A 24,228-nucleotide genomic window follows, 5' to 3' on the forward strand; every position below is an offset into this window, starting at 1 on the left:
TTTCCAGCCTTCTAATCTTCAAAAACGTCCATCCTCATTTCTCCATGCTTGCACTATGCAAACTTGGCCCAAAAATGCTCTAAAATGCTCCAAATAGCACTTTCTTGCCAACTTTGTTATTAGGACCTACAAACACACGAAAATAGCTTAAAACATTCTTATAAGCAATAACTAGCTAAGTAAATGCAAGAAAACATGTTAACTAATTCGCATAAATATGCTCCTATTAAATACCCCCACACTTAGCTTTTGCTAGTCCTTGAGCAAAACAAAACAAACGAAACAAACAAAACATAACTTAGACCTTCCAACATTTGCCTCAGAGATTTCCAATGCACATGACATGTTAAAAATCATCATTCCCACAGATTTTGGTCATCTTCACACTTGAGCACATACTTAATCAGAGTCACCACTTACTAGTTCACAATTAACCAATTAAAACGATGTTTTGAATGTAGTAACATGCCTTAGAGAATTTGCTCAATTCCTTACAAGATACTCTCTATTTTCACACACATTTTCTGACTACATACCCTACACTAGTTATATGTGAGAGGATTGATGTAAACACGAAAGACTAGGACTCACATATGTTATAACAAAGAAAGCAATTTTCTGGAGTTATTAAGCATGTTTAGATATGATCTCATGAATGGAATGCTACTAATTAGATCCGAGAACCAGTGACACCATATGCTCATACCAATTTCGAACTCCACAAATTGAAACACACAACATTCAAGATTGAAGTCAAGGGTTGTAACAGGGTTTGGGGTTAATGGCTAACAAAGAAAGGATAGGGATAACAAACGTTCTTAAAGCGATAGCAAGCAAAGCAATGAAATAGACACTTGGAATTCACTTTAGAATGCATAATCAACTTTTAAATACAAAGGGAAGATTCATGAAACACTTAGGGCCGAATTCAATGTTTTGGACCCTTTCTTTAACAAACAACACTTTAGAGCTCTTTTTCATACTCTTTTCAATTCTTTTTTTTTTTCACTCTTTTTACAACTCTTTTTTTTTTCTTTTCTACCCATGCCTTATTAAGGACTTTGGCACACACACACACACAAGAATCACTTCCCCCACAATTGCTTTCTGCAATACATTGATAAAAAAGGAGTTCATTTTAAGTCATGCTTTACTATGCTTCAAGAACAAGGGTATGGATGGTCCTAAAACTAGGCTAGGTAAGGATAGTGTGGGTTAACAAAGAACATAGGCTTAACAAGGCTCAACGGGGTTAAAGTTAAACACATAATGAAATAGGGGCACGACAATTTGGCTTTGGTGGTCAATACACAACTTCATCTTGAATATGTGTTATGCAAATCAATAGCATGCTTTGAATGAAATAGGCATGAGTTCTAGCATTTGGAACTAAATGATGAAACGCCTTCTAAGTAGCAACCAAGCAAAGAATAATGAGATCATGCAACGACTTTAGAAAACAATGATGCACAGATTATTAACTCTCCAAATAAACGTTTAGGCTCAAGTCTCACAAGGTTGTAGCATTCATTTGAGTTCCTTCCTTCAAGCATGTTACAACAACTGATTTTTCCTTTATGATGCATGTGAATTCATAAATTATAACCACAACCAAGCATACACCAAAGAGTAAATCAAATTTTCATCCATGTTTATAACCCTCTTTAACAGTCATGTACTTAAAAACCAAATCCTCATCATTGTGTTGGAAGGTACCCTAAGACACAAACAAACACACAAAAACAACTCTTTTTGGGTTTTTCAAAACAATTTTTCAAATTTTTATGAGATTTTCGAATTTTTATGTCAAAACACACTAAAACACTCTAAAATAGCTTAAAACACTTAAAAACAGCAAGGAACAACACTAGAAGTAATGGGTGATAAACTCCCACGAATTTCATGCAAAACAACTTGGTTACCCCCCCCCACACTTAAATAAAACATTGTCCTCAATGTTTCAAGCATAAACTCACACAGAAACAAGCAAACAAATAAACAACGAATAAACAGGACAAGTATGGCAAAGTAAAAACAAGACAGAGTAGAGTTTAAGAACGCAAATCTGGTTATGGAGATAGATGATCTTGTTGACTTTCCACAGCTTTGATCTTGAACTGGTTTGGAATTCTGAGCGAGGAATATGAGAGTTCCTTGGTTTCAAATCAGACTCCTTCTGCTGGGTTGATTTGATTGTGCAGTCTGCATTCTTTTCTGCTTGTTTCTTCTGCACGGCAGGCAGGCACGAGGTAGAGGTGTTGGTCTTTCTTTGTTCAATCTGTCTAAGTGCCGACCATTTGCTTTATTTCTCCTTGTCCCTAGCTGAGGATGAATTAGCATATTGTCTCCACATGCTTCGAGGTATCATTTTCACTTCCCTTATCTGTTCTCCAGGCAAATGTGGTAGCTTTTTAGGTAGCATAAGATGTTGAAGATGAGTACTCGAGAGCAAGGCTAGGTAAGCAATCAGGAAGGGGTTCCAGGCAGTCGGTTCCAGATCAGAAGATTGATACCAAGTGCTGGCTGATTGCTCTCTTTCTCCTTGCCCTGCAGGTGAAAACAACGACAAGGAGAAGGACAGGGAGAAAGCATGATATGAGATACTCTTGCTTTCAACCTTCATGATATGAAATAATTCTGCTTTTGATGAGTTGTTTGCAGAGGTACCCCAAGGAATAAGGAACACTGAGTGACTCGAGAGGCTTCATTGGGAAGGCATTCTCGGAGATGAAGAAAGGTTATGTATGTATGTCTGCCTTGCTATGGAGGGTGAAGGTTGACATTTATATGAATTAATAACCAGTACTATTCTTTCACTTTTGTCGGCAACCGTTGGATGATTGAACAGTAAACTTCACGTGCTTTCTACTTCACCAGAAATCTTCGACAGATTGCCCGTAATTTCCGCAAGGCATGAGTGTGCATGTGACAGGTGCTGACACGTCTGGAAAAGCAGGTGCCTCTTCGATATCTGAAATCGGCGCTTCGACAAATTGCCCGTGATTTCCGCAAAGCTGAGTGTGCATGTGATAGATGCGGACACATTTGGACAAGCAAATGCCTCTCCGATTTCTGAGCTTGCCTCTTCGATTTCTGAGCTCCGTCGAGTGCAGAGGTTGCATGTGACAAGTGCGGATAAGTCCAGAAAAGAAGATTGGCCCGTGGTTTCTAAGCAAGCCCAGCTTTTGAGAAAGCTGGCGCCTCTTCGATTTTTGAATTGGCCTCTTCGATTTCTGAGCTCGCCTCTTCGATCTCTAAAATCCCGTCGAGTGCTAATTTTTATAGAGGCACGTAGTACGTTTCAAAGCACACTTGAATTTCTGCTTGTAGAAACTCCCTTCTTGCACTTCTAAGATCTTGAGTTGTCCGACCTCTTCTTTCTTCAACACCTTTGAAAATGTCTGGCCCCTCCGACTGTCGTTTTGACTTGAACCTTGGTGAAGAGGCAGCCATGCCTTCTCAAGACAACATATGGCGCCCATCCTTCATATCCCCTACTGGTCCTCTTACTGTTGGGGATTCGGTGATGAAGAATGATATGATCGCTGCGGTGGTGGCCAGGAACCCTGTCACTCCCAAAGATAACAGACTACTTTCCAAACGGTCTGATGAGTTGGCTGTTAAGGATTCTCTGGCTCTCAGTGTGCAGTGTGCAAGTTCTATGTCTAATATGGCCCAATGCCTATTTGCTCGAACCCGTCAAGTTGAATCATTGGTGGCTGAAGTGATGAGTCTCAAACATGAGATTAGAGGGCTCACGCATGAGAATAAATAGTTGCACAGGCTCGCACATAACTATGCTACAAACATGAAGAAGAAGATTGACCAGATGCAGGAATCTGATGGTTAGATTTTACTTGATCATCAGAGGTTTGTGGGTTTGTTCCAAAAGTAGTTGCCTTCGTTTTCTGGGGCTGTACCGCATAATGAAGCTCCAAATGATCAACTTCCAATGCCTCTTCCTTCTAGGGCTCCGCCGACTGCTGAGGCTCCGAATGATCACCCTCCGATGCCTTTTCTTTCTGGGGCTCCACCGACTACTGAGACTTCTCCTAAGCAGCTTTTGTGAAGGCTCCCTCTTGTATTTTTCTGCCTCTTGTTCATTTTCCACGAATTTTAATGTAAAAATACCTTGCATATCTGTCAATGTTTAAAAAATAAACACATACCACAAACAATTAAACAAGCAACAAATAAAAATGACAATCATGGCAAAATAAAAATGCAGAAAATGGAAGGTTTTTAGGAACGCAAAACTAATCGTGGAGCAATTCAAAGATCTTCCTTATTTGAATACATGGGTTGCCTCCCATGAAGCGCTTGCTTTAATGTCTTGTAGCCGGACGAAACTTCCTTCTAAGCTTGGATAGGGCCCATAGCATGGAATTGATCCTTGAATGGAAGGTGATACTTGACGTGATCCGGCAATAGTTTAAATTCTAGTGTAGGTGCCTGAATCATCAAAATCAACAAGTTAGTAAAAAATAAAATCGAAGTTGGAGAAGATGGCTTACTTGCTTGCTCTGACACAAACTCAATTACGAACACCACATCTTTGAAGGTTGCAAGGATATGGGACTTGGCCAAATTTGGTGTTTTGAGAGTTATGACTTGTCCCGTGTCATAAAATCCAACTTCTTTGGGAATTTTCGTCTCAAGTGTATCTTCTTTGATGAATTCTAGACATTCCCCATCCACTTCTTGCTCTTGATTCTTTGAAAAGGTTTCAAAGATGCCTTTCTCACCCTTTTCTTCCTTGGATTGCATGATCCTGCAATGAATAAGGACATTTGGTGAAACGGGATTAGGACGAATTGAATTTAGACTTACCTTGGTTGTAGTGGATGACATAGAGGACATATGGGGCTGCGTCAAGGGTGGTTCTTCCCTTGCCATGGCCTTGTTATTCTCCTCTTCTTCGAGCAGCAGTTGTTCCTCCATGTTTTGGCTTGGTTTGGACGTCTTGGGTTCACCTCCAACCTCCATAGCACTTCCCAAAGTGATAGCATCATGGATTTCAAAATCTTCCTTCAAATTTTCAATAGTTAAGTTGGAGAGTTCACTTTGCTCTTGAATTTGTGCCGTGAACTCCATAATCTCTCCAAGTTGATTTTTCAATTCGCTCATCTCCTTAGCTTGATTGAGCATTATTTCATTTTGATTTTGCTGCCCCTTCACCAAAGAGGTTAGTAATTGAAGAATTTGATCACTATCTGTGGACATACTTGAATTTGATTAGAATTGTTGTGGGGGAAGCTATGGTGGCTGCATAGGTGTTAAATAAAACTCCTCAGATTGCTGCCAATATCCATTTTGTTGAGCCTCATCGGCTTGATTTTGTGAGCCCTGCACCAAAGAATTTATATCATCAAAAATTCGATCATAATCTATTGACGAACCTGAGTTTGATTGAGCATATTGTATATGAGGTTGTGATGGCTGCATAGGTCTTGAATAGAACTCCTCTTCTTGCTCCCAATATCCATCTTGTTGGAATTGTTGAAGTTCTATGTAATTTGAATAATCTTTCCAATCCGAATTGTAAGTGTTGGAAAACATGTTGTCCTATGATTGGCTATGACCTTAATAACCTCAAGCATCTTCATTCGCCGCGAATTGAGAACATTGATGAGTTGGATATCCTTGCCCATAGGACACACCACATGTAGGGACATTTTGCATTGTGGTCCTTTTCGGCATATTGTGACAATTGAGAAGTAAGTTTCGCCAATTGAGCTTGAATGGTAGCAAAATCCATGTCTTACTTCTCTAGTACCTGAAATCAACAAAACTAAATCAAATATCAAAAGTAAAAATAAAAGACACAAACAGAAACAAAGTCAGTAACTAAAACAAACGACACGAAAAAGAAATAACGAGGGATTAGCAAATTTGCTAATCCCCAGCAATGGCGCCAAAATTTGATTTGATAATTAACTTAACATACAAATTAAACCCTATTTTGACAATTATAGTAGATGTATAAGTAGGCATCGTTCTGGACTGGGGATTAGGAAACTGACTCAAAAACATAAAACTAAACTTAAAAACACTTAACAAGACTCACAAGACTCAAAGCAAACTTAAAATACTCAAAACAGCTTAAAACAACCAAATAAACTTAAACTAGACACTAGGAATTACTTTGGATGAAAATTGACTTTTACTTGAATCAAAACACTTAAAAACACAAACTAAAGCAGATTCTAACTAATTAGACACACTAAAGTAAATGGGGATTGAGTTTTGGACGAATTTAAAATAAAAACAAGTAACTAAAACTTAAGACAGATTTTGGACGAATTTGGTTGAATTAGATGGATGATAAGCTAGCTAGAGGCTCTTTCTCCACAAATGACATGTATGCAAACAAATCAATTTCCAGTTACTCCTTCATCGAATTGTAAACGACAATGCCCCAAATTAATCGTGACATCACTAGTTAACCCTCGGATTTTCCTTGTTTTATTGGATTGGATGACATCATTCGACAACCTAAAGCATTCTTCAAAAGTTCCCTACATGACATCATAATAAAGATACAATCAAAGATCATTACGTTCAATGAAAATCATAAGCATTGACAAAGCACTTGCAACTATGACATCATGTCACTCATGCTAGGAATTAAACTTAACGCGATCGTTTATAAGCGACCTCCACTACTTGTAAATATAAGTTTGTAACGATTATGTGAAACTTTCTTATATTCTAGCAACATATTTATGCATGCCAATTAAGTGTCGACCCTTAATCAACAAATACAAATAAGTTATCAATCAAATAGTTAAGCCAATTGCATTCATGATTCAAGAACTCATAACTGGAATATATCAACTCCTATTGCACACATAAACATGGCTTTGAAATCACCCCTAGCCAAAAGGGGTTTAGTTCCTCATGTTCGTAAAACAAAGATACATAAACTTAAACATTGAAAACAAAGAATGAAAACACCTAAAAACGCTCCAACAATCCAACTCGAATGGCAAACACGTCCAAGGGTCCTCTTTCTTCTCTTTGTTGCGGCACAAGGTGTGGTTTGATGGATGAGTGGTAAATTATGGTGGTGGATGGATATAGGTGAGTTATGGTGAAGGGTGGATGGGTGGATTGTGTTCATGCCTCTCCCTCTAAATTTGAACAAGTATATATTCTGAATTTAGGCTTATGTGGTGGTGAATGGTTAAGGAGAAAAAACCCTCCTTGCGGCAGAATGTGTCTTTCCTTCCAAGCTATCCGTGCAGTTTGCATGTGTGTGTATGAGTGATGTCTCCACTCTTTGCATGTGCCGTGTGTGAATGATGTCTCCACTTTCTTTTCTCCCAAACTGTCCGTCTATCCTCCTTCTTCCATGTGCTAGCTCCTCTTTTCATGTGTGTGTGCTGTCATGTAATTATCATTTCCACATAACATCATTTCAGCTAGCAATCACACACTTTTTGCCCATGCCGTGTCTCTCATTTCCTTTGATGTGTGTGCTATCCTCTTCTTTCTTTCCCATGTGCCGTGTATGAATGTTGTCTCTCTGTCTTTTCATGTGTGTGTGCTGCCATGTAATCATCATTTCCACATTGTACCAGCTGTTACACTTGCACACACACACATGCTGATTTCCAGCCTTCTACTCTTCAAAAACGTCCATCCTCATTTCTCCATGCTTGCACTATGCAATCTTGGCCCAAAAATGCTCCAAAATGCTCCAAATAGCACTTTCTTGCCAACTTTGTTATTAGGACCTACAAACACACGAAAATAGCTTAAAACATTCTTATAAGCAATAACTAGCTAAGTAAATGCAAGAAACATGTTAACTAATTCGCATAAATATGCTCCTATCACACTGTTTTTTTTATTTATTAACCAAACTCAATCTAACCAACTAATCTAACCAAACTCAATCTAACCAGATTGTAACCCATATCAATTAATGCTTATGCTACACTCAAGTGTGCCAAGTCCAAAAACCAACGCCCTTTCTAATATTTTTTTAATAAATTACCCTTTATAATTACTTAAGCTTTTAGGGAATAAGAGACTTTGATTAGTCAACTCATATTCGTAGTTTCTAAATTATAAAGCTTTATAATAGATTGATTTATGAAATTAGAGTAAGCTCAGTTTTGAGTTACTTGGCTTAATTTTTTAGGAATTCTTTGAAACTAAGTTATTACAAGATTAAATTTGAAAAAGTTAGGCAACCCAAGCAAACCGTAGCCCAATTAAACCCGAACTCAAATGAACCCGAATAAACTTCAACCCGAACCCGAACCCGAATTGTAAAAGTTGGGTTAGGATTGGGTCGACTTTCCAACCCACCTAACCTGTCCGAGTTGCACCCTTATGATAGGAGCATATTTATGCGCCTTAGTTAGCTTGTTCTTGTGCATTTACGTTGTTTTTCCTTAGTTAAAGTAGTCTTTTAAGCTAGTTTTATGTGTTTTCAGGTTTTAAGGGCAAAGTATGCAAAAGGGTGCATTTTGGAGCCTGTTGGAGCAAATTAGAGCTTGGAATGAAGATCATATGCTTGGAGCCATGAGGATGGACGAAATTGAAGATTTGAAGATGATGTTTCCTACTTGAACAAGGTTTCCTAGTTGAAGTAGGAAAGTCCCTAATTGAAGATGGAATCCTAGCTGAATTAGGATTCCTAGTTGAAATAGGTTTCCTAGTGAAATTGGGATTCCTAGAAGATGAAGTTCCCTACTCAAACAAGGTTTCCTACTTGGAGTAGGAAAGTCAAAATCCAAATGGTCTCAAGAGAAGCAACAAAGAAGTTTTCCAAGTCCAAGAAGGAAAAGGATTCCAAGATGAAGAAGGAAAGACAAAGACATGGTTTCCTAATCCTAATAGGCAAAGTTTCCAAGTGAAATGAGGAGTCCTTATCCATTTAGGGCACCTTATCCATTTAGGACACCTAAACCTTATCCTTATCCCTTAGTGCCACACCCTGGGCCTTCTAGAAACCTGATTTCCTTGCCTTGCAAGGCCATCTAGAAGCCTTATCCTTCTAATCCATTCCTGCCGCACCTAAGAGGACCTTTCCTACCCAAAATCTGATTGTTTTAAGCCCTTTCCTGATGGGATTTAATCCTCCAAGTCCTAATCTGATTTGCTAGACTTTTAGGACCCTATAAATACATGGTGCCGCACCCTTCACCTTCACCACTCACCACAATTCACAATTCACTCCAGAAATTCACAAGAACCCTTTTGCCGCACCAATTCACTCCCATTCACCATACAATCTGACCTTGCCGCACCCCCCTGATGCGAAATAGATAAGCACACAAATTAAACCCTCTTTTTGTCAAATTGTAGTAAAGATGTAAGTAGGGATCGTTCTAAACCGGGGATTAGGAGGGATTGCTAAACACTTGGAAACTGACTTAAAACTCAAAAACAAAGTTTAAAAACACTAACTTAGACTCAAAGAATGCAAAAGTAAAGGTTAAAACACTTAAACAAACCTAAAACTCAAAACAGCAACTAGAAGGCTCAAAACTGCCTAAAAACCACTTTCTGGGCAGTTTTGAGCACCTACACTAATTTGGACGAAATTTGATGAAATCTTGAATCAAAATACTTAGAAACACAAATCAAAACACTTTCTAACTAATCTAAGACTTCAAATAAAAGGGGGATTTGTTTTGGACGAAAATTTAACACAAAACAGAAACTTTAACTAGCACAAATTGTAAAAACGATTTTGGTGAAATAGATGGATAAAAGGCTAGTTAGGAGGTTCTTCTCCACACATGTCACACTTGCAAACAAAACGATTTTCAGTTGTTCTTCCAATAAATTATGAATACTCAATGCCCCAAATTAACCGTGAATTGCACTAATTAACCCTCAGTTTTTCCATAAGTTATCAAGTTGGATGATTGCATACGACAACCCAAAACATTCCCTACAAGTTCCCTACATGAATTGCATAATAGAGATACAAGCAAGAATCATTACGTTCTATGAAAAACATAAGCATTGACGAAGCATTTGTTACTATGAATTGCATGAAACTTATGCTAAGAATTCATTCAACGCGATCGTTTTCAAGCGATCTTCACTACTTGTGATTATAAGATTGTAACTATTAGGTGAAACTCCCTCGTAATCTAGCATCATATTCATGCATGAAAACTAAGTGTGCACTCTCAATCAACATACACAAATAAGTTATCAATCAAATAGATGAACGAATTGAATCCACAACTATGAAATAACAACTGAATGTAATCGAATCAAATTGCAAGCATGTACATGGTTTCGAATTACCCCCCAACCAAGGGGGTTTAGTTCCTCATACTCACAACATAAAGTTTATTGAATTGAAACATCGAAGACATAAGAAAGATTACACCTAAAACGCCCAAGAATTCCACTTTGAATTTCTGCACGTCAAGCTCCTCTTCTCTTCTCCTTGCTGCGGCAGAGATGGTTTTTGGGGGTTTTTGGATGTGGTTTTGGTTTAAGAATGGAGTTAGGATGATATGGTGGTGCGGCAAGGTATGTGGGTGGTGTAGGGAAGTGTAGAATGGTGTATGGAGGTGGATGGTGGCTGCGGCAAGGTTGGGAAGTGGCTGGAATGGATGAAGGTGGCTGCGGCAAGGGTGGGAAATAAGGGTTGGATGATGGCTGCGGCAAGGTGGGGGAATAGGGTTTTGATGATTTCTGATTTGTGGAGAGGGATGTGATGTCCGGCAAAGGGGGTAAAAAACCTATATCTAGGCACCTAAAACCCTAATTAAATCAGATTGAAACAATGGGCTAGGGTTTAGGTGCGGCACTTAAGTGGACTAGGGTTAAGGTTTGTGAAATAGGGCTTCTAGGATGGACATGTGCGGCATGGGCTTAGGAGAAATGGATTTTGGGTTTAACATGGCAGAAATTGAATGATTAGGCCCTAGGATGCGGCATGGACTTAGGGTTCACAAGGAATTAGGGTTTAAGTCATCTAAAAGCCCAAAGCCGAGAATAGAAACTCACGAAAATGGAAACCTCCAAGAATAGAAACTTCCAACTTTAGAAACTTTGGTTGCCAATTCCGATTTAGGAAAGATCAACCCAAAATGGAAACTTTTAGGCTTAGCTTTCCTACTTCAAGTAGGAAACCTCAAATCTCGAACTCTTCAATTTCATCCCAACCTTGTGTTCCAAGCATGTCCTTTTCATTCCAAGCTCACTTTTTGCTCCAAAAGCTCCAAATTGCATCATTTCATGTAATATGTCCTTTAAACCTGAAAACACATGAAAGTAGCTTAAAAGACTACTTTAACGAAGAAAACATAACAAAGATGCATAAGAACTAGCTAACTAAGGCGCATAAATATGCTCCTATCACCCCCACCCTTCCTAAACACTTCTACCTTAGTCCATATTCATCCACCCATACATATAAGTCCCAACCTATCCCTAAAGTCCTTTGCTACAGCAAGGAGGAAGAGAAGGAGCCTTGGAAGTTCATGCCGTGCAAGTTCAAGTGGCTGGAAGTTCTAGGTGTTTTCTTTCCTTTGATTTTAATTTCTAAACTTATGTATCGTTGCTTTGCGAGTATGAGGAACTAAACCCCCCCTTGGCTAGGGGGGATTCGAAACCATGATTATGCTTGCTATATGATTTGATTACTTTCAATTGCGTTTCATAAGTCATGGATTCAATTTACTTATCTATATGAATTAAAACTGATTTGTGTATGTTGGTTGAGAGTGCACGCTTAATTTTCATGCATGAGTTTGATGCTAGAATGTAAGGGAATTTCACCTAATCGTTATAAACTTATATTCAAAAGTAGTAAAGGTTGTTAATCACAATCGTGTTAAGTAAATTCTTGGCATAAGTTTCATGCAATCATAGTAACAAGTGCTTCGTCAATGCTTATGGTTTTCATAGAACTTCTTGCTTGTATCTTTATTATGCAATCATGTAGGGGACTTGTGGGGAATGTTTTGGGTTATCGTATGCAATCATCCAATTCAATAACGTTAGGAAAATTTGAAGGTTAATTTAAACGGACCTAATTAACTTGGGGCGTTGAGAATTCATGGTTTATTGAAAAGCAATTGGAAATCGTTTTGAATGCAAGTATAACATGTGTGGAGATGAACCCCTTAGCTAGCCTTCCATCCATTCATTTAAATCAAATTCGTTTTCAAAATCTGTCTAGTTTACAAAGTTTGTTTTGTTTTTAAATTCTTCCAAAATCAATCCCCCTTCACTTTGTTGAGTCATAGTAGTTAGAATTCACTTTAGTTTGTGTTTTTAAGTGTCTTAGGTCAAGTTAAAACCAATTTTCGTCCAAGTTTGTGTCTAGTGTTCAAAACTGCCCAGATTGTGTTTTTAAGACAGTTTTGAGTGTTTATTTGCTGTTTTGAGTCTTTTGGTTTGTTTTGGTGTTTTAAAGTTTAGTTTTGCATTCTTTGAGTCTAGTTTAGTGTTTTAAACTTGTTTTTACGTATTTGAGTCAGTTTTCAAGTGATTTAGCAATCCCTCCTAATCCCCGGCCTAGAACGATCCCTACTTACATACTTGCTACAATTGATAAAAAGAGGGTTAATTTGAGTGCTAGTTAATATCATATCACCTTACTTTAAACCAATTGGAGTATATGATAAAATGATTTATTTGTTGCAGTTACAAGTTGTGGTAAACGAATGAGGATCCAGTGAGGATTCTCATCCTCACATCATATCCGTTCATCGTACATCGTGTGACCAGTTTTTATCAAACTAATTTAATCACAAATCTGTGAATTTTTTTGCCAATTTGATTCATTACTTTTATCAGAAAAATAAGTTCATTATAATAACGACAAGTATATTATAGTACATAAACAAGTCTAGTAAAATCGAAAAGAAAAGCACATCTAGCAAGTCTCAAATATACATATCCTGTGTAATAGGATGCCTACAATTTATATGACATCAACAAGAAAATTTGCATTTAAAGACATGGAACCGAGAAAATAGTATTTAACAAGGTGGTCGTCAACTATTTGATTTTTTTCATCAACCATTGTCCTTAAACTATTTCAAGCCTAATATTTACACTAAAGAGTAGAGAAATAAATTAGTTTCAACCTCGTTTTGGAGCAAAAAATAATTCTAAAAATTTAAAAGACATACAACAACAACAAAGCTTTTTTCCCACTAAATGGGGTCGGTTATATGAATCCTAGAACGCCATTGCGTTCGGTTATGTGTCATGCCCTCCGTTAGATCCAAGTACTCTAAGTCTTTTCTTAGAGTCTCTTCCAAAGTCTTCATCTACCCCTTCGGCTCTGAACCTCTGTCTCGTAGTTGCATCTTCTAATCGGAGCGTCAATAGGCCTTTGTTGCATATGTCCAAACCACCGTAACCGATTTTCTCTCATATTTCCTTTAATTTCAGCTACTCTTACTTTACCTCGGATATCCACATCCAACGAAGCATCCTCATCTCCGCTACACCCATTTTATGTACGTGTTGATGCTTCATCTCCCAACATTCTGTGCCATACAGCATCGCCGGCCTTATTGCCGTCCTATAAAATTTTCCCTTGAGCTTTAGTGGCATACGACGGTCACACAACATGTCGGATGCACTCTTCCACTTCATCCATCCAACTTGTATTCTATGGTTGAGGTCTCCATCTAATTCTCTGTTCTTTTGCAAGATAGATCCTAGGTAGCAAAAGCGGTCGCTCTTTGATACTTCCTGGTCTCCGATTCTCACCTCTGACTCATTTGGGCCTTCATTTGCACTCCATATATTCTGTCTTTGACCGACTTAGGCTCACCTTTACATTCCAACTAACTAAAAATTTAAAAGACATAGTGTGACTTTTTTCTCAAAAAAAAAAAAAAAAAAAAAACAAGATTGCCCTCATTAAATTGACAGGTCACACAAATATTCTCACACATAGTTCAACATCCTGGAGGCTCGAGCAGCTATCTACAACATCTCCAAGCTCTCTGCTCGTGGCATGGAAAAGTCAAAGGCAAGATTAATATCAAATCTTATCTTTAATACATTTCTAATGGAAGATTAACTCAAATAAGTAAGGAATCTTCATCACAATTAATCAAATATACTAATTTTATAATCCCAAGACATCATCACCTAATTAATATATTGGGATAATTCTTTCAACATTCATTCTACGAATGACACAACCTTGACCAACGTGAAGCCGTCATGTGTAAGGCAAAATCCTAACCCCATGGCCGACCCCTTTCCTATAAATACCTAATGTCCACCATTTTTCGGTAAGCCGTACGCTAAGCATAAGCTTTTGCTACGCACTTTAAGTCCTAAACACTCAACTTTTTTTTAGAGTTATTGACTTAGGCATTAGAGATCCATTGCCCAAACCTCCTTACCCCACTTCGTGGGTGCGTGACGCTTTGGTCATTTATGAAAGGTGTTTATTATTTTGTAAGTACAATTTCATCAAGACTAAAGACGGTGAATTTTCGCTACACACTCGTCGTTCATACAATACTCAAACTTAAGACCTTTTACTTACAAGTGAAGAACAATATCATTGCACCGTAATACTAAGTGGCACCTATAATCACATTAAAATGACAAAAATACAGCCTTATTTCACGATCACGGGCCTCCAAAATAAAGCCATGAGAGAGAAAAAAAAATGATAAACAGAGTCAACATGATTAGATGCATGCCATCTATACCCAAATGATTGAAGAAATTCTAGTTGCATGTGTCCCTTAGACATGAAATTGTTGAGACGATGCGATATGACAACACAATCCATTAGCTAGTACCAATGTTAAATCATATCATTGGCGCCTTTTTTTGTTTTAGTTGCTTTGTCCTATTTGCCTCCAAAATGGTGGGGGAGATTTTCAGCAAAATATGCTAAAGACTAAAGTGGGACTCCATCTCAATCCAATTCAATGCACCCTATGCTTTTGCTTAACCCATTAAATCCTTGTCCGGTTAAGTCCTCAAAATGGTGGGGGAGATTTTCAGAAAATACGCTAAAACTAATACCTTTTGATCGATTAAGACCCCTCTATGAGTCCTTAAACTGAAACTTTTAGCAAACAAAAAAAATGTCTTTTAAAAGTATAATTTATTAAATTTTGGAAAGTAAAAAAAATGAGCGTTATTAGTCACTACTAGAAATTTATTTTATAGCCTCTGATTTGGAGGCCACGGCAAAGGAAACTAGTGGCATTTTGCTTCAATAGGCAGTGTTTTGCTTCAATATATAGGCTGATACTCTAGTAACGGTGGCTACTGATGAGATGAAGGCACGAACGTGCAGTGGCGTCTATGGTGAAAGCACCAGTACTCCCCTATCCAACTTCTCTGTGTTCGTAGCAGGAGCGCGGGAGGTTAAATATAGCTTGTAGGAGCACAGATGGATCGATCCCCTAAACGATACACATTTATTTGCTAATTAGAGCTTGCTTAATAGTAGTTCCTAGGAAGTTGATCTCAACTCTTGTACATCCTTCCCGAGTTCTTTCAAGACCTGTCAAGATAAAAGAGTGAAAGGCTCACTAATTAAACATGTTTGTTTTAGGTTAGTAACTTAGTAGTACCAAGAAGAATAAAAATTAAATGTTTTAGGACTCACTATCTTGGTTTCTTTAAGTGCAGCTTCTAATGCTTCGATCTTCTGCAAAAATACAACAAGAATCAGTATAATTTTTGCATAATGTGTTGAACTGTACCCCGAAATAAGAGCGCATCGTTAGTCCAAACTTGCCTTCTTCAAGTCTCCAAGCGCTGCTTCCAAATCCTGGATTCTCTGCGATGCAGTGCCACACAAAATGAATTATATCAAACAACCTATCACTCCTTTCAAGTTTTATGGTTCTTAATAAATTGAGATCTATGCAAGTAAGATTCTGGTTAAAGGAGCTGCTTAATAATTACCGTATCGCGCACAAATGCCTCTTCTGATCCCTGATCACCGTTTTCTTCACAGTTGTTTAGCTCGTTGCCAACTGAAATCGCCTGAAAGATATAGATGAACATTTTTTCTCAACTATATTACTGTGTAAACGCGGTACCTTCAAAGTATAAGCTCAAAAAGTTGCATTAAAAGTACACTTGGGAAGGAAAGCTATTAGAATTAACAGAAAGCAGAAAACTGATGACCTGAAGCAGTTCTGTAATTTCAGGATTGTTCCAGGGTCCTCTATCACTGAAAAGGCATCCCCCGTAATCGGAACAGGTGCAGTTTCCACCCAGAAAAGTTGGCAAATTACTGCAGAGAATTGAATTTTAACCAAACAATTATAAGGGGAGTTTAAGTAACATTTTATGTGCACCAATATATGAAAAGTTTTTCTTTTTTTTCTTTCTTTGAATTTGCACTAGATTATTATGTATACCTTTGATCAACAACATCAAACAGCTCACTGTGATAATTGTATCCCAACACCTGCAATAGTGATCTCGTAGATTTCGAAAACAATTAGTCCATCATCTGAAATTAATGAAGGTGCAATGCAATGTCTCACTACAAATTTATACCCTCGAGAAAAGAATCCTTACTTGAATCTTTGCTAATGTTCTTGCATCAAGGAAAGCCTTCACTACTTTCCACAGCATTTTAAACCCGGATCCAGCGTTGACGATAAAGAGGCAATTTAAAGTCTGAAAATATCAGCTGCCTCAAAGTCATTAAGATGAACATATACATGCATATGTTGAGAAAAATATAATGTCCTAAGCTCCAAACTTTCCATCATCAATTTTTCGAATGAAAATATACCGCCTTTTAACATCCCATCGTCTATGATGCTTATCTTTCGTTTGGCATCAGTACCGCGGGAACAATGACAACCCACGTACCTCTGGGTAGTAATTGCTATCAATCTTCTGAATTTCCATAAAAATATATCTGGCAGGCTTTGAGAAATTAGCCAATCCCTAATCAAACGCACAAAGTTCAAATATATTAGAACCCTAAACCCTAAGCAGCTTGAAGCCCTAACCAGCAAAATCAATCTTTTTGGAATATAGAAAAAATTTCAAACATGGATGACGGAGATAAGACTTGAAAACTCCCCTCTGGTTGAGACATGCTTTTGAAAGGTTTTCTCTAGATGGAATATAAGAAAGAAATACTCACCACTCCATGCACATCCAAAATACTTGTTGTAGATGCTACATGCCTCTTAGCTGCAATCGAACACGCAGGGTATCTCAAATTTAATGTTTTCTCTTGTTCGGAAACGTGATACTTGGTGAATCTTTCGAGGGTAGTTACTTGCAGAAGTTTGTTAAGGTCCACCATCCCGATCCTTTCGATGTATACTGGTCTACCATATCGGTCTACACCATGATATCCATGGGGATAGCATTTCTTTACTGTTTCATACTCCTCAAACTTAAACTCCTGCAATGAGGAATCCCACAATTAATTGTTGTTTCGATTAAGCCACATAGCGCTAACTAACTCGAACACTTGATTGGGACATAGAAAAACATAAGAATTGACAGTAAGGGAAAACTCATGTCAAGAATCATCTTGATGAACTTAGAATAACATCTTAAATAAGATTAAGTAGAATCATTTAAAAAAAAAAGAGAGTTGGCCTTTTGAGTACCTTGTGTTCCAAGCTTCTAGGTGATCAGTATTCTTATTAACCCAACTATCATAATCTTAATTATCATGATTTAAAAGAGCACGATAGCGCATATATTTTTTGAAGAAATGGGGCTCCGAAAATCAAATAGGAAACCACTTTCCAAATTTGGAACAAGGATATAAGAAAGCAACTGCATTTATGTACTCTAAAGGAGCTAGGAATTTAAAAGAGAAACCTGCACTGGTGGGCTATAAACAAACCTAAACGAAAGCGTCTCAAATCCGTTTTCCGGCATCGACCTTTCCTAAATACCGAACTGATTCTATTACTTATTGGATTTGATGAGATTTCATGCTGTAAAATCAACGTGATAGAGTAATATTCACACTTCATCTAGCAAAAATAAAGTTTAGTTTGGAATATTTCACCTTTGGAATTTCATCAACCTGATAATCCTCACGCCACTTAAGATAAATCAAGAACGCATCTTTTGCTTTCACAAAATCGAAGTCCCTCATTCTAAGAAACCTATATATCATCATCAAATAGAAATATTAGAAACAATTTATCTTAAATTGATAGTTGCAAATCATTTCTTATATTTGAGAACATTGTCCCATCAAATTACTAATTACCTTAAAAGGGTATGATAATCATTATGCTGTGGAGGAAGCTGACCCTCAATAAAAAGCAATTCTCTGAAAGACTCAACATATTTTTCATCTTTCGGATCATGAACTCCTCCGAGAACCGTTTTGAAGCTCCTACTACTACTCCCTCCGAGCCTCTTGAATGAGTCCCGAAACTTGAGCGGATATGACAGCATTGTCTTGAAGCCTAAGTTTGACATTATAGATGAATCAGGCTTGTTTTTCTCTGGGGGAGGGAGATGCCAATGGCTTTCAATAGGCGGATGAAAAATTTTCGTCTTCCCTGGTCTCAACGCGATATCTCCGTCTCCATCTCCAACACCTTTAGATATGTATATATCCCTGTCTTGTTTTAGTTTATGCATAGGTAAAAACCAAGACCAAAAATATGCCCTTATGCAATCCAACTTTAAAGGTTAGGACATTAAACAAAGTATATTGTGTAATGTTTGAAGGGGAAGAAGCTTGATCTTATTCTTGCACCGATCACACGAAGAAACTGCTTTCAGAATTCCAGTGAAGCGGTTGTCAAATTCGAAATCACTCCGCATAAAATCTATGAAAATGAGAAGGGAGAGATCAGCAAGCAAAAGAAGGTGCAGAGCTAACATAAGTAAATAAAAAAATAAAAAGATACGGAAGGAAAAAAACGAAAAAGTTAAAATTATGTTTGATTGGGTTGGGTTTGGGTATCCAATTCCATGCTTTGCTTTGCACCTTCGAATGATTAAGCCTCAAGTAAAGCTCTGTACGTAATTCTACTTTCTCGTGTTGATGAAACGGCCTGTTTGTTGCATTTGAGTTAATTAGTTCCACTAAAAGTGAGATCATATTCTACTAATTAAGCAACATGTTAACATAATGCAATAAGAGCTTGTCTACTAATTAAGCAACATGTTGACATAATTCAATAAGAGCTTGAGCAAATTAGAGCAGTATGCTCATCTGCAGACTCTTCTGTTCGAATTCTCATTTCTGTAGTTTAGATTATAATCACCTTAAATCAATTGAAACACCTGTTTATTTCAGATTAGCCACACTACATAGAGCTTTTTCTTTCTTTCATTTTTTTTACTTCAGAATAATAAAAACTTTTAAAAATATTTTCATCTCACCTTAAATCAAGGGCCCAAAAGGCCCACTAATTCTATTTGGCGGCTATAGGGAGAGGGACGTTTTTAAGGTGCGCACCTTGCTTGCGGACTTTACATGCAGACGAGAATTTAACGGTTGCGAACTGACGAGCTCACACGTAGGACGGGGTCTTTGTGACCCATTGTAATTTATGCCTTTTTTTGTGTTCACTGGGTATGTTTTTGTCGAAGAGAGTTTGGACTAAGAGTTTAATTTGCGCGAGAGAGGGAAAGAGAAGCAAAGAGAGGTACTCCGTAGCTAGTGAAGGGTGTGAGAAGTCGATTTCAGGTGGATTAAAACTCAGTTTTTAGTGTCACCTGGTAATTCTATATCTTTAATTTTTTTTTTGTTCATTGGGTGTGCTTTTTGTTGTGTTCCTTCCTAGTGTAAAAATATGGTTAGTATAATAGCACAAGTAAGGGTGTCGAATCACAGGGACTGAGTGGACCTCTATAAATTGCTAACTTTGAAAGAACCCTAACTAAAGAATGAAAGTAACCAATTGAGAGTAGTTTTTGTGCTGTAAACTTAATTAAATTAAAATGCAAGAATGTAGCAGCGAATAATTTATTGATGAAGAAGCAAGGGAGATGAGGTCAGGGATTCGAATTCACCATTACAAAACCAATTCCATGTTTATAAAGTTATGCCGTATTCAACTACCAACTTGTTCCCTGAGTTCGTTTTACATATATATGATCAGCCATATGATGTGTGGTTTTGATTCAATTCTCCTAATTTGCAACCTGATTGGGATGTTCAACTTCGGTTCCTAATTAAGAGTCTTTAGCATGCAAGAAAACGTTAAAGAACCAAAGAAAATACATGGCAGGATGTTTGCATAGCATTCTCTTCATTCATTCACATGTCTACCAAGATTAAGCATGATGTTTACTATAATCTTGATTAAATGATCTGTAGTTAACCCTAATGGTGATCAAACATTAAAATCAACAAACAAATTTAACAATAGATTCAGTGAATGAAACAACAAGCAGATTGATGAACTGAATACTTCAACTTAAAAACATGGATCAATTTTGCAAGGCTACATCGAAATCCCTAGCTATGAACTTAGTTACACATCATGTTCACAGAAATTAAAATGAAAATACACAACATGAGTGAAAATAAATTCTGGAGAGGAAACCCTTGAAGCAATTCTGATGTAGAACTTCTCCAAGAACAACCTTCTGCAATGAGTCTTCCGTAGTGGTGAAACTGTCTGGAATGGCTAAGGTTTTTCTTAAGAGAATGAAAAGAGAGGAAAAATAGGTAATCAAAATTGTGTAATTTACCAAGAATAAAAAAGGCATGTAAAAGTGGCTAAAAGGCAAGTTTTTATGGGGTAAAAAATGATGGAAGATATTCCAAAGTGATCCTAGCAACTTAGCTTTTATTTTGCACATTTTTGCCTTATTTGGCACCTCCAAATCAGGCTAGATATCCCAATTCCTTTCCCATTCTGTTCCTGATCTTCTAACAAGCCAGATTCATCTTGGATTCTTTATTTGGACTTCAAAACAAGTAACAACTTTATTTGGGCTCCAAAACAGGCCACTAAACTTCTCTCCACGTTTGAATAAAGATCAGCTCCAAAAAGGGCATGTTTTCACTTCTTTTGCCTTCAAATTGATCCTAAGGTACATGTAACTGCACACTAACAAAAAATAGGGTAAAATGCAACCAGTTTAACTTAAAAACATCACAAAGATACTAGAAAGGGATGGTATAAATGTATGACATATATGAGTTATCAAATACCCCCAAACCTGGTTTTTGCTAGTCCTCCAGCAAAACTATTACTAAAAACACACAAAAACAATAAAATCTAACTATACCACTTTCACTGGCTAAACGATTGCACTGAGCATGTGCAACAAGCCTTTAAACCTTTAAGTGTCCCTAATCGAAGGAGTTGTGTCTCCTGAGGGTTTACAGTGATGACGCCCACAAACATCTATAGACTCTGCAAACAAATTGGTTAAAGCATTCTTGAAACAAACTAATACAAACCAATGAAAGCTTAGTCATACATTCAAACCAAAAGTCTGCCACTTCAAAGAATCGTATCCTGTGTAAAGTGTAAAAATATTACTCCATGACTCATGACTTCAAAGACACCATACTCAAATGCTTAAGATAAAATTCACCTTAACTCTATTCCTCAGAGATATCACTCTAATTTTGACTCAAATCCTAAGGTGTAGTCTCTCGACAAACATATGTAAGTGAAATTATGTAAAAGGGAATCAAAATTCTCACATATGAAATATGAAATAAATGCACAATTTCTGAACAGATCTCATGAAATGAATCAAACACTAAGAATATGGATAACACACATACTTACCAGCATCTATGAATACATCCCCAAAGATCAGCTAGGTCTTTCACAAGGTTGTAATGTAAGGCTTAGGCTATGGGCTATGAAAGAAAGGATATGAAATACTAGAGCTTGGGACATACCAAAGTGTCTTTGTTATGAAATAAGCAGGCTCTTCACTTGAATTGGTCTTTGTTATTTGTTCTTGGCGTCCAGGACCATGTGTGTGATAGTGAAGGATTTGGATATTGCATCTTCTTTATTCATTTTTTTTTCTTTTCTTTTTGTCTTTTTTTTTTCAAACCTTTTTTTTTCTTGTTTTGCAATTCTAGCACATGTTACCTTAGTACACGCCACGTTCTTGATCTAAAGCTCAATCTATCTATGTCTTTATCACTTTAGTGTTCCCCAAACTATAAGGTATGGCTGTAATGGGCTAAGATGGGTAGAGTTTGGTGTGGGTGATGAAATAACTAGGCTAAAAGTGTTTGGCACCAACAAGGGTAAATGGAGCACACAAAGGGATGGGAATTAGGCCTTTTAGTGGTTAAAACATGCATAGCCACATCGTCTCAATGAGTTCATTCATAGGTGATAATAAACACATGGTATATGCAATATAGGCTCAAAATACTTTAAACCCTCTCAAAGAAGCAAATAGGCTCAAAAGATAGGAGCAGAAACACTTTAAACCCTTTCAAAGAAGCAAATAGGCTCAAAATAACTCACTAGGGTAGTCTCCACTATTCTTCTTCCAGAATTTGAGCATGGTGCTTTTACCATCATAATTCCAAGAGTAACAGCTTTGTAAAAGAAAATAAGATATGAAACTTTTTCATGACAACACTGAAGTTTTGTTTATAAACATAGCCCACATATACATTCACATTAGTAAGCAAAAGCAAACTTAACCAAAACTAAAAACAAATGAAAATTTTCAATCCCACATCCCCAAACCTAAACTAAGCATTGTCTTTGATGCTTAAAAATGAATGGAATGCATGCAGTGCAAATAGGCAGACCGTGTGGACTGAAAATTAAATAAAACTAAAAGACACAAATAAAAGGAAAGAACACAAACCCAGCTAGGTTGCCTCCTAGCAAGCGCTTTATTTAATATCTAGGTAAGACATGGCAGCGTGTCTAAGTTGTCGTAAACTCGAGAGAATCTACAACTTGATAGGCCTACTCCTCTGCGACATTCTCCAAATAAGGCTTCAAATGCTGCCCATTGACCTTAAAATAGGTGCCATTCTTGATGTTCTCTATCTCGATAGCTCCATGGGGAAATATTTGAAGCACTTTGAAGGGTCCAACCTATCTAGACTTCAATTTACTTGGAAATTCGCAAACGTGAGTTATACAAAAGCACTTTCATACCTGGTTGAAACTCTTTCCGGAGAATTGGTTTGTCATGATAGAGCTTGGTTTGTTCTTTGTAAATCTTAGCATTCTCATATGCTTCATTTCTGAGCTCTTCCAACTCATTAAGTTGGAGCTTCCTTGCTACACCAGCTTCCTTAAGATCAAAATTGAACTTTTTTATAGCCCAATATGCACGGTGCTCGAGCTTCATTGGCAAATGACATGCCTTTTCGAACACAAGTCGATACGGGCTCATTCCAATTAGGGTCTTGTATGCTGTTCGATAAGCCCAAAGTGCATCATTCAACCTAAGTGACCAATCCTTCCTTGTAGGGATGACGGTCTTCATCAAAATATTCTTTATTTCCCTATTGCTGATCTCCACTTGGCCCAAGGTTTGAGGATGATATGGAGTTACCACCTTATGTGTGATGTTGTACTTCTTCATCAATGCCTTGAAAGGTTTGTTGTAGAAGTGGCTGCCACCATCGCTAATGATAGCTCTCGGAGTTCCAAACCTACAAAAAAAATCAAATCCTTAAGAAAATTCAAAACAACCTTATGATCATTAGTTCGTGTAGCTACTGCTTCAACCCATTTGGATACATAATCTACTACCACTAGTATGTATATGTATCCAAAGGAGGACAGAAATGGTCCCATGAAGTCAATTCCTCACACATCGAATAGCTCTATCACCAAAATGTTGTTCAATGGCATTTCATTCCTGCGGCTGATGTTCCCCATTTTCTGGCACTTATCACACTTAGAACAAAAATCAAAAGCATCTTTAAATAATGTAGGCCAAAAGAAACAAGATTGTAAAACCGTTAAAGCTGTCTTTTTGGCATCGAAATGTCCTCCACATTTTCACTCCCCATCTTGTCTCGAATTTCCAAGTCAAACTCTTGTAACAAGAGTACTCATCTAATCAAGCATGGTTTAGCATCCTTCTTTGTCAATAAGTACCTAGGAGCTGCATGGTTAGAGTAAACAATTACCTTAGAGACAACAAGATATGAATGAAACTTCTTTAAAGCAAAAACAACAGCAAGTAACTCTTTCTCAGTTGTGGAGTAATTAAGTTGAGCATCGTTTAATGTCCGGCTTGCATAGTAAATCACATGTGGGAGCTTATACACTCTTTGACCTAAAACAGCACCAATAGCATATTCAGAGGCATCACACATTAATTTAA

General features: G+C 37.4%; 1 protein-coding gene across 1 annotated transcript; it reads right to left on the reverse strand.

Moving 5' to 3' along the window:
• Nucleotides 1-15,060: 15,060 nt before the first annotated feature.
• LOC126617682 (phosphatidylinositol/phosphatidylcholine transfer protein SFH11) lies at nucleotides 15,061-18,806 on the reverse strand. Its single transcript, XM_050285730.1, has 11 exons — nucleotides 18,191-18,806; nucleotides 17,984-18,083; nucleotides 17,096-17,362; nucleotides 16,816-16,893; nucleotides 16,516-16,617; nucleotides 16,353-16,402; nucleotides 16,117-16,225; nucleotides 15,892-15,972; nucleotides 15,722-15,763; nucleotides 15,590-15,631; nucleotides 15,061-15,484 (listed from the first exon to the last, which is right to left on the reverse strand). The coding sequence occupies exons 1-11, from the start codon at nucleotides 18,568-18,570 to the stop codon at nucleotides 15,434-15,436; spliced, it is 1,302 nt and encodes a 433-aa protein (XP_050141687.1). The 5' UTR covers nucleotides 18,571-18,806; the 3' UTR covers nucleotides 15,061-15,433.
• Nucleotides 18,807-24,228: the final 5,422 nt, after the last annotated feature.

This window comes from Malus sylvestris, chromosome 4, assembly GCF_916048215.2.
Source record: "Malus sylvestris chromosome 4, drMalSylv7.2, whole genome shotgun sequence".
NCBI lineage: Eukaryota > Viridiplantae > Streptophyta > Magnoliopsida > Rosales > Rosaceae > Malus > Malus sylvestris.